The sequence below is a fragment of the Dipodomys ordii genome, unplaced genomic scaffold, assembly GCF_000151885.1.
Source record: "Dipodomys ordii isolate 6190 unplaced genomic scaffold, Dord_2.0 Scaffold218, whole genome shotgun sequence".
Classification (NCBI taxonomy): domain Eukaryota; kingdom Metazoa; phylum Chordata; class Mammalia; order Rodentia; family Heteromyidae; genus Dipodomys; species Dipodomys ordii.
The window spans coordinates 401,675-411,884 of NW_012267434.1; the positions used below are offsets into that span (position 1 = coordinate 401,675).

The 10,210-nt window shown below is 49.0% G+C and overlaps 3 protein-coding genes across 6 annotated transcripts in view; 1 reads left to right on the top strand and 2 right to left on the bottom strand.

The window, feature by feature from the left end:
- Osgep (O-sialoglycoprotein endopeptidase) overlaps positions 1-1,751 on the bottom strand; it is a 10,900-nt gene extending 9,149 nt beyond the window's left edge. The window contains exon 1 of the mRNA XM_013035686.1: positions 1,429-1,751. Coding sequence (XP_012891140.1) covers positions 1,429-1,543 — 115 coding nt within the window. The 5' untranslated portion in view covers positions 1,544-1,751. The remainder of the gene's footprint in view (positions 1-1,428) is intronic.
- Positions 1,752-2,003: 252 nt separating this feature from the next.
- Positions 2,004-5,594, top strand: Apex1 (APEX nuclease (multifunctional DNA repair enzyme) 1). 3 transcript variants are annotated; one of them, XM_013035705.1, is made up of 5 exons: positions 2,004-2,063; positions 2,373-2,498; positions 3,303-3,490; positions 4,032-4,224; positions 4,855-5,594. In XM_013035705.1, the coding sequence occupies exons 2-5, from the start codon at positions 2,441-2,443 to the stop codon at positions 5,370-5,372; spliced, it is 957 nt and encodes a 318-aa protein (XP_012891159.1). In that variant the 5' UTR covers positions 2,004-2,063; positions 2,373-2,440; the 3' UTR covers positions 5,373-5,594. The 3 variants fall into 3 exon arrangements, with proteins under 3 accessions (XP_012891159.1, XP_012891158.1, XP_012891156.1); XM_013035704.1 differs by lacking the exon at positions 2,004-2,063 and adding an exon at positions 2,078-2,157; XM_013035702.1 differs by lacking the exon at positions 2,004-2,063 and adding an exon at positions 2,155-2,232.
- Positions 5,595-5,672: 78 nt separating this feature from the next.
- Tmem55b (transmembrane protein 55B) lies at positions 5,673-9,956 on the bottom strand. Of its 2 annotated transcripts, none has more exons than XM_013035707.1 (7): positions 9,540-9,956; positions 9,007-9,197; positions 8,485-8,591; positions 7,657-7,762; positions 7,441-7,493; positions 7,267-7,357; positions 5,673-6,502 (listed from the first exon to the last, which is right to left on the bottom strand). In XM_013035707.1, the coding sequence occupies exons 1-7, from the start codon at positions 9,679-9,681 to the stop codon at positions 6,362-6,364; spliced, it is 831 nt and encodes a 276-aa protein (XP_012891161.1). In that variant the 5' UTR covers positions 9,682-9,956; the 3' UTR covers positions 5,673-6,361. The 2 variants fall into 2 exon arrangements, with proteins under 2 accessions (XP_012891161.1, XP_012891160.1); XM_013035706.1 differs by having other exon boundaries at positions 9,519-9,956.
- Positions 9,957-10,210: the final 254 nt, after the last annotated feature.

The following is a 10,210-nucleotide window of genomic DNA, read 5'->3' on the forward strand; positions in this document are numbered from 1 at the left end:
AAAAAAAAAAAAAAAAGAAAGAAAGAAATAAGAAACAAATATATATATACTCCTAGAACGTAATCTGTCATATTAATACCTGACTTCATTGGGTTGTCCTCCCCTGTGTGTGGGTTGTTTGGGGGCATGATGGGCAAGCTATACTAGCTTGCAAATAATATTAAAAGTTATCTTACATCTATAATCCTATCTATTCAGGAGACAGAGATTTGAGTTTAGGAGCCAGCCTTCTGACTCTCATCTCCAATTAACTAGCATTAAGCTGGAAGTGGAGACACTGCTCAAGTGGTATGGCAATAGTTTAATTCTTTGTACCTGCGTGCATGCTGGTACGTATACACACACACAAACACACAGAATTATACAGTGTTTACTATTTTCACTTAGTACCAAGACCCAGTAAAACTAGTAATAGTTTTCTCAATTTGAGAATAAAGAACAGTGCCCAAAACATTACTGAACACAAACACCACAATCCTTCAGTTCTCATGTTCTCTTCTTCCCTCTCCTAAGTATGTATGTTTGTCTGTCTAGGGCTTGAATTCTGGGCCTGGGCGCTGTCCCTGAGCAATTCTGCTCAAGGCTAGCACTCTACTTTTGAGTCACAGAACCACTTCCTCTTTTCTAATGGTTAATTGGAGCTAAGAGTCTCATGGACTTCCCTGCCCAGGCCAGCTTGAACCTCGATCCTCAGATCATAGCCTTCTGAATAGGATCACAGTCATAAGCCCCCAGTGCTCGGCTGTATTTTTATTCTATTTCAGTACACTATTTATCATGCTGTAGCGTTTTAAAAATCCGTTATGGCCAAGCGTCGGTGGCTCACGCCTGTAATCCTAGCTACTCAGGAGACTGAGATCTGAGGATAGCGGTTCAAAGGCAGCCAGGGCAGGAAAGTCTGTGAGACTCATCTCCAATAAACCACTCAGAAAGCCGGAAGTGATGCATGGCTCAAGTGGTAGAACGCTAGCCTTGAGCTGAAGAGCTGAGGGACAGCGCCCAGGTGCAGAGTTCAAGCTCCATGACCGACTCCCCCCCCCCCAAAAAAAAATCCGTTATGCTCAACGGCACAGCAGAGTCACACATTTATTTTCCAATGCTCAGCAAACACAGTCATACACGCACGCACTCCAAGACGCTCAATAAAAACTTAATAAACTCTAGTTCAATGACGTATAACGTTGATTGCAACAATGCTGAGAACCAAAAACTGTAACGGGGGCAAGGAGTTTTGAGGTTCCGTCGTGACCGCAGCATCGGCGATGGCGAGACCAGCCAGAGCAACAGAACGAGATGCTCACAAAAAATACCACAAAACAGTTGTAAAAGGAGACGGTGCGTCCCCGGGCCCCGTTCGTCAGCATTTACGGAGATGGAGAGCGGAGCTGTGTAGGAAGCCTGCGGAGGCACCCGGCCCCGCGCACTCACCGGTGCCCGGAGGAGTGACGTACGTCCGCCGCGGATTGGCCAGCACCCGGCCATCTCGCACCACTCCCACGCCAATCTTGTTGGCACTACCTTCGAATCCCAGCACTGCTGGCATTGGCGCAGCTCCAGTGGAGCGCCGTCCAGGCCCTCCCTACAGACTACTTGGCCAAAGGCCAGGACTCGGCGGAAGACGAGCCTGCTGAGTACCGCACAGCAAGCGCACACCAAACGGCCCAGAAATCCTGCGGGTGCAACGCCGGCGCCACCGGAAACGCGGCCTCAAGGCCCCAAGGAGCTGTCTTCGTAAATGCCCGGGACACCGACTAGGCTCCTTTTAAGGTCAGTCCTATTCTCTTCTCTGTTTTCCTCTGGCCTAGCCAAGCCACGTCCTCCGCGTTCTTTCCCCTGGCACCTTGCACGGGTCTTGAATGAGGTTGACAAAATGAGTTGTGAGTCAGGCTCAAAGACAAACACCCGGGAGCGACGCATTGGGGCCTTTCAGGGCCTGCAAGCTTGGGAGGGAGGGTTTTATCCGTCACGTGGTTCCGGACAAGCCAATCATCACATCCCTCGACCTCGTGACCCTGCCAGTCACCCACGTGGGTGCGCGGTGTGTTCCATTCTTTGTGCTCGCGGTAAGAGGCAACCTGGCGGCGGAGTAGGTCCGGTTTCGCCTTGCTATTCTGTAACAGCGCCTAATTGGGGGTTGTGACCTGCAAGCTTGAGACGGTACTGTAATCAAGGACCTGGCAGGAAAGAAATATTACAAGGAGGGTGCAAGCACTCCGAAATAATCTAAAATGGGTGAGGGGCTGGAGGGTTTCAGATACCGAGGATGTAGAATTGCAGATAGCGTTGGAAAGGGGGAAGCTGGTTCGGGGACACCCGGCTGAGGAGCCTTCACGCCACCATTATTTGATATCACGATTTCTTTGCGTCTGTAGGCAACACCGTAAAAATATTCCTTAGGTGGGCGACGAGGTACTGTTGCCGAAGGACATTCGTTACAGCGATGCCAAAGCGTGGGAAAAAGGGAGCAGTAGTAGAAGACGGGGAAGAGCCCAAGACAGGTAGGAGAAAGGAATGAGCCTGTCCTTGTAAGCTGCCTTGTGTTTTTTTCTTGTGTGTCGGTCCTGGGGCTTGCTCTTCAGCTCAAGGGTAGCGCTCTACCACTTGAGCCACAGCGCCACTTCCAGCCTTTTCTGTTTATGTGGTGCTGAGGAATCGAACCCAGGGCCTCATGCATGCAAGGCAAGCACTCTACCACTGAGCCACCTTCCCAGGCCCATGCATTGTGTTTCTTAACAAGCCCAGCATGATGGCAAATTGGGACCCACAAAAGAGTTTGACAGATTTTTGTTGTTGTTGGTCGTGGGGCTTGAACTCTGGGCCTGAGCACTGTCCCTCAGGTCTTCAGCTCAAGGCTAGTGTTCTACCACTTGAACCACAATGCCACTTCCGGCTTTTTCTGCTTATGTGGTGTTGAGGAATCGAACCCAGGGCTCATGCTTGCAAGGCAAGTACTCTACCACTGAACCACCTTCCCGGCTAAGTTTGACAGATTTTTCGTGTGGGTGTGGGTGGGTGGGTCTACACTGTTCACCGATGTTGAAAATCTCCAGCTCTTATTACTATGTCTTATTACTTTTTGTTTTTGTCTTGTTTTGCCGGTCATGGGGCCTGAACTCTGGGTCTGGGCGCTGTTCCTCAGCTCTTCAGCTCAAGGCTAGTGCTCTACCACTGGAGCCACAGCACCACTTCTGGCTCTTTCTGTTTATGTGGTGCTGAGGAATCAAACCCAGGGCCTCATGCTTACAAGGCATGCACTCTACCGCCGAGCTACCTTCCCAGCCCCTGTCTTATTACTTTTATAGAGCCAGAGGCTAAGAAGACTAAAGTGGGAACAAAGAAAAATGAAAAAGAAGCTGCAGGTGAAGGTCCAGTCCTATATGAGGACCCTCCAGATCAGAAAACTTCACCCAGTGGCAAGGCTGCCACACTCAAGATCTGCTCCTGGAATGTGGATGGGCTTCGCGCCTGGATTAAGAAGAAAGGTTTAGATGTGAGTGAAGTAAAAGGAGGGGAAAACAGTGCTTAATAGAAGGATTTGGAAGATTAATCCATCTGTAGTTTTCTTGTGCAAGATGTATAAGGGAGACTTCAGCTCTTCCCTAAGTGGCCATTCCTGCATTTTCACCGCTGTTTTTGTTTCCTGTTCTTTCCTCCTCTCCAGAATGTATCAAAACTTTACTGTACTTCTATTTTATCTCCACTATGTCTTCTGTCAATTACTTTAAAATCTTAGCTCTCTGCCCACTGCTTCTAACTACTTAGAACTGCATGTTAAACTTTGTTTTTACAGTTTTGGAGGTTGAATACTTAACCAAGTGCCCTATTACTTGAGCTACATCCCCAAGTTGCCCTGTTTAAGCTGGCCTCCCTAAGTAACTGGCCTGTACCAGTCTGTGTGGTCTTAATTCTTTAAGTGCTTTATTGTGACTGTTTAATTCCTTATGCACAGAGACTGAATTATTTGCATGTAGCTTCTATCTAACACCAATTGGTCCATATATACTAGTTTTTCCACTTTTCTTTTTACTCAGTGGGTGAAGGAAGAAGCTCCAGATATCCTGTGCCTCCAAGAGACTAAATGTTCAGAGAACAAACTACCAGGTGAACTTCAAGAACTGTCTGGACTCTCGCATCAGTACTGGTCAGCTCCCTCAGACAAGGAAGGATACAGTGGTGTGGGTCTGCTTTCCCGCCAGTGCCCACTCAAAGTCTCTTATGGCATTGGTAAGGTCCTATTGATTGCTAATTGCTAGCTCTTCTCAAGCGATTAGTATCCAAGCTTTGCCTGCTTTATTCTTTTGTTCTCTGCTTTCCTTATGCTTGTTTTGTGTGTGCGCACACATGCATGTGTGTACATGTGTACTGTAGCTTGAACACAGGACCTGGGCACTGTCTCTTTAGCTTTTTCACTCAAGGTTGGTGCTCTTCTACCACTTCAGCCACACCTCCACTTTTTTTTTGGGGGGGGGTTTGGGTCCGGTCGTGGGGCCTGAACTCTGGGCCTGGGTGCTGTCCCTCAGCTCTTCAGCTCAAGGCTAGCACTCTACCACTTGAGCCACAGCGTCACTTCCGGCTTTTTTCTTTTTGCTTATGTGGTGCTGAGGAATCGAACCCAGGGCCTCATGCATGCAAGGCAAGCGCTCTACCACTGAGCCACGTTCCCAGCCCCCACACCTCCACTTTTTGCTGGTTAATTGGAGATAAGAATCTCACAGATGTTCCATTTTAAACTGGCCTCAAACCTCAATCCTCAGATATCACGCTCTTGAGTAGCTTGGCTTCCAGTCATGAGCTGCTGGTGCCCAGATCCTTTGCTTGTTTTAATGCTGGCTCTTGTTTTGATCATTTCTGTAGGTGAGGAGGAACACGATCAAGAAGGCCGAGTGATTGTGGCTGAATTTGACACATTTGTACTTGTGACAGCCTATGTACCTAATGCAGGTCGGGGTCTAGTAAGACTGGAATACCGGCAGCGTTGGGATGAAGCCTTTCGCAAGTTTCTCAAGGGCTTGGCTTCTCACAAACCCCTTGTGCTATGTGGGGACCTCAATGTGGCTCATGAAGAAATAGACCTTCGTAACCCCAAGGGAAACAAAAAGAATGCTGGTTTTACTCCACAAGAGCGCCAAGGCTTTGGGGAGTTGTTGCAGGCGGTGCCCCTGGCTGATAGCTTTCGGCACCTCTATCCCACCACAGCCTACGCTTACACTTTTTGGACTTACATGATGAATGCTCGCTCCAAGAACGTTGGTTGGCGCCTTGATTACTTTTTGTTGTCCCACTCTCTTTTACCTGCATTGTGCGACAGCAAGATCCGTTCCAAGGCCCTTGGCAGTGACCACTGTCCCATTACCCTGTACCTAGCCCTGTGACACCATTCAAGAACCATTGAGCTGGGGAAACAGCCTTCCCTTACCCACAAATATTTCTTCTTAACAGTTCTCTAGAGAAACTATACTGAGTTAGTTTTTTTTTTTCCTGTAAGAATGTCCCAAGCTTCTTGTTTTGTGGGTGCCCTCCCATATTTTTTTAAACACTGAGAAAAGCCACTAAGTTTGAGTAATCCATGTAAAAAATAAAAGGCCATAGTTTGAGCTTTGCTGTCTTTGTGTTTTATCCCTTTGTGGTTTACAGTATTCTTCCTTACACACACAAGTTAAGACTATGAGAGGTTACAGTCACAATCTTATTTATTTACAAGCACAGGATGAGTCCCTAACCTCCCCCCAAGATATAGCAACCCTACCCAGCCCAGTTAAATACTGCAACCGGGGATGGGATAAGGAAGGTTGGAAGGAGGAAATAAGGGAAATAGAGGATTAGGGGAGTGTACCCCCACATTAAATAGTTATATACATATCAGTTCCTGTGGTTCTGTACAGAGCAGCGGCTGACCCCACCCCTACAAGACGTGGAATGTGGGGAGAGAAAATGGGGTACTGAGGCCAGAGCCAGCCCCTGGTGAAGTGCAATAGCAGCAGCAAGGTCCTAATGGTGCACAAGAGGGAGGGGATCCCCCAGGGCTGCCCACCCTACCCTGCCCTGGAATGTGTAAGGGAGAGGAATGGCTCTCAGGAAGCACACAGGAAGAACCGTCTTTAGGACCCAAGTTCCAGGGCAATGTTCCATTTACTTCACCCTAAACACACCAACCCTGGGAGGAATACAGCCAGCAGCCATCTGATCTACCCCTCCAAACCTAAGCAGAGGCTTGGTTCATTCCTACCTCTCCCCAGGAAAAAGGAAGGCAACTGCTTGGCTTCCTTACAGAAGCCTTGGAAGCCTTTCACCCCAGCTCCCTTTGTAGTGTCACTGTCCCCACTAGGGAGGGGCCAGGCACAGTCTGTGAATCACTGAGGGCTCAGAAGTTCTGGACAGGGTGGCTGACCTTCATACAGGCCCAATAGAGAGCCCGGCCCAAACATAAAACAGCCAACAGGATGACAAATGCCCAGGCTGCATAGATACCTCCATATTGCCGTGCATGCTCCCATGTTCCAAACTGATAGATAAGAAAGGAGAAAAAGAAATGTTAATTTTGATTTTGATGTTTCACTACTTCCTAGGAATCCTAGAAGTAGTAACTCAAATTTTCAGTCTGCTCCTCATCAGCCTTAAGGAACCTTTCAAAATGTCAGGATGTTCAGCTAGTTTACCCTTCCCCCAGGCAGAAAAATACTCCTACCATTCCAGACTACCAGAATTTCATTCCTTCCCACTGAACCAGACTTCCTTGAAGAAACTCAAGCCACTTTCCTCTGACCTAATGTCTTCAAAATATGACTTTATTTTTAAATAAAAACTATCATTTTGATTTTTGTATGTGTGCTGGTACCAGGTCTTGAACTCAGGGCCTCATGCTCTTGCTTAGCTTTTTAACTTAAGGCTGGGGCTCAACCACTAATATTTTCAGATTTTTAAATGGAGTAAGAGTGTCATGGATTTGTCTGTCCTGACTCAGATCTTAGTCTCCTGATTAGCTAAGAGTTCAGATGGAACCAGCAGTATCCAGTATCATTTCAGTTTTTGACAATCTCATTAAGAACGCCCTCCCAGTTTTTCGACCTTTTGGAAGGGAAAGTAGGGTTGAGACAGCATCTTTCTAAGTTCCCATGTTGGCCTCCAACTGGTGATTCTCACCTCAGCCTTCCAAGTGCTGGGACTGAAGGTGTGTGTCACCAGGCCTGGTTCTCTCACCATTTTTCAGGATACCAATTTCTCAAATCTTAGTTTATGATGAGGCTGATAAATGAAAAGGTTACTCACAGCAAGGCCAGTGGCAGTGACTGCCAAGAGTAAGCCAAGCAAAAAACAGCAGATACATCTCTTCCTCGGGTACCTTCGCCCAATAGATGACCTGTGGAGAGGCAAATTGACACTTGAAGCAGATTTTTCACTCCATGTATCATTCGATCATCAGTACACTCCTTGGTCACTTACACTTTCCTGCAGTGTGGGCATCGTGCTAAGGTTCGGTCAGTGAACTCTGTCCACTATGAAAAAAGAAAAAGAACCTAATGGTAGGAAGATAATCTTCAGTGAGAAACTTGGAATAGTGGACAGATGGGAAAGGTATCCTTCCAGGACAGGGTTCAAGATGTCCCATTATCAGTATTCCTAGTTTACCCCCCAGGGTAAATTCCAATTCCTCCTCACCAGAAAAGTGTTCTTGCAATGCCCACAGATGACCCTGACACCCATTGGCTGAGGTTCTGGACTGAGAGGTCCTGGATGCACAGGTCCCAAGTTGATGATTCTTTTGCTATATAGGAGGAAAATGCTATCTTTAAACGGATTTTTATTCTAAAAATATCTCCACACTGTCTTTCACATCCTCCACTACCTACCTTCTATCCAATTCTTGGCTTTTCTGCTCATGGGAGACAATATGTACTTCCGTATGTCTGTCCCCGTACCCCTCTTCCCCCTCCCCCTCCTACCATAGTGAATCTCTGAGAAAGAACACTACTGAAAGTCTCTAACTCACACTAAACCTCATGATAAATCTCATAGCCAGAGGCTCTAATCTAAAGAATACCATTTTATAGTAATCTTTCTATCAGGAATCAAGGAAGATAGTTGTAAGATACTATGCTACATAGTCCCCCCAGCCCCACCCCAACCCCATATCCTTTTTTGGGTGTGTGTCAGTACTAGGATGTAAACTCAAGACCTAGGCATTATCCCTCAAAGAAAAGCTTTTCCTCAAAGAAAAGGTTTTCCTTTATTGAGCCACACCTCCACTTCTGGCTTTTTGCTGATTAACTGAAGATAAATGTCTCCCTGGCTTTTCTGGTTAGGTTAGTTTCAAACCTTGTTTCTCAGAACTCACTTTCCTGAGTAGCACAAACCACTGGCATCTAGCTGCCTTTTTTCCTTCTTGATAAATATCAAGCTCTCTCTTCTTTACATTCTCTATAAATCCTTTTTTTTCCCCCTTTCCAATTTTCACTACCTACTGTCTTCCCCACCTATGCCTCTTACCAGTAGGGACGTGGACAAGCAATCCGCTGGGAGGTCACTTTGCAGATAAGGAGACAGTTACAAGGACATCGGACATATTTTTTTCCTGGGGGTGCATTCTTGATTGGCTAGAAAATAATGAACACATCAGTAAACCAATCTCCAATCCTAATCCCTTCCATATCCCTCCAAAATAGACTTCCTTAAAAGAGATCATAGATATAAGGGGGGGGGGAGAAAGGAGAGAGAAGGGAGGGAAGGGAGGGAGAGGGGGAAGAGGGAGGGAGAGAGAGAGAGAGAGAGAGGGAGAGGGAGAGAATCATCTGAGATTTGAGGATTAGAACTATACTTCAGTATTCAGAAGTGTAGAAGTGAGGGCCGATGACACTAGCACGGGCGAGTAGCTGGGGAGGAAATGGCTGGTTAAGACTCCTGGAACTGAAACTGGGTTTCAAGAAAAGCTCTTGGTCCAGGTCCAGAATTAAAAAGGATCAAAAAGAGGATCCAGGACACAGGGCTCATTTTGTAGTATATATAACTCACAGTGGCTTCGTTGCAGACACCACATTTGACTACATGCTGATGCATCTTGCCTTCCACGTTGATGAGAGACTGGCAGACACGGCAGGTGATCATGGGGGCATTCCCACTGTCCGGGCTGGTCAGGGGTGAATAGGGGGGTGGGTCCTCCCCAGGCAACACGGCTGGATGCCCCTCAGGGAACGGGGGAAATGCTGAAAGAGGAAGCAAATAAAAAGAAGGGCTAGATCACTTACAGACACTCCCTACAAATGCTTCCCGGGAGTAGGAAATTCTAGGGTCTTCAGGCTTTCTGATCAAACTCGGTGAGCTCATCCTAATTGGTGTTTCCATTGGATTCCTCGCAACTCCCTTCCTTTCCGGCTCTGCTTGCGACTGTACACGGAAGGCAGGCTCAGGCGTGACAGGTGCAACAGTCTCTCACCTGGCGCTGGGCCCCGCCTCCGCCCTCGGCCCCGCCCCCTCCTCGCCTCTCCTAGTACTCCCGGGAGCACCTCAGACCCGCCCCGGCTTACCCTGGGGTGAGGCATGTTTACCGGCTCCGTACGGTGGTGCGGAGGGGGTCAGGCCTCCCCCAGGCCCAGCCCCACTCCCGCCGGGCCCTACTAAACCGTTGCCTCCGGCGCCACCATCGATGGGCTCGGACAGCAGCGGGGAACGCTCTCCATCTGCCGCCATGGCCGCCACCGCCGCTTCCAACGCGGGCCAGCGATCCGGCTCCTTTCGCCGCCGCCACCGCCGCCGCCACCACCACCGCAGCCTCCGCCGCCTCTACCGGGTCCCCAGGGCGCTTGCGCGCCGCGCGCCGGGCGCTCACCCCGAGCCAGCGGCTTCCCCGCCCCGTTCTGTCCCGCGCACGTGATAGGCTGTCCTGCCCCCTCCCTGCTGTCATTTGTGGAGATAAACCAGTTCCCGGTTTGTAAAGGTAGCTCTCGTTTTCCATAGGGTCCCGTCGCGCTGACGTCACTCACACGTGACGTGCCTGGAGCGGCTGAGCTTGCAAAAACTGCACGTGACGGGAAGGTCTGTGAGCTATTGGAAGCGTGGTCCATCGCGCTACCTCCAGACCAGGAGGTGGGGCCGGCTGCCTCTGCTCACCAGTCACGTGCCTCCGGCAGCGGTGCCCCGCATCCTCTGCGGCTCCGCGGCCCCGCGGCGCAGAGGCACCACTAACGGGCGGTTCTCTACACTAGAGCTGGCTCCCCAT

What these genes read in the sequence shown, in the direction of transcription:
- Apex1 (XM_013035702.1), top strand. An exon ending in CGGGGAAGAGCCCAAGACAG is followed by an intron (nt 2,499 to 3,302) that starts GTAGGAGAAAGG and finishes TTACTTTTATAG; the next exon opens with AGCCAGAGGCTAAGAAGACT. An exon ending in CAAAGTCTCTTATGGCATTG is followed by an intron (nt 4,225 to 4,854) that starts GTAAGGTCCTAT and finishes TCATTTCTGTAG; the next exon opens with GTGAGGAGGAACACGATCAA.
- Tmem55b (XM_013035706.1), bottom strand. Translation starts at nt 9,681, where the DNA reads ATGGCGGCAGATGGAGAGCGTTCCCCGCTGCTGTCCGAGCCCATCGAT. An exon ending in ATTGCAAGAACACTTTTCTG is followed by an intron (nt 7,494 to 7,656) that starts GTGAGGAGGAAT and finishes CTTTTTTCATAG; the next exon opens with TGGACAGAGTTCACTGACCG. An exon ending in TCACTGCCACTGGCCTTGCT is followed by an intron (nt 6,503 to 7,266) that starts GTGAGTAACCTT and finishes CTTATCTATCAG; the next exon opens with TTTGGAACATGGGAGCATGC.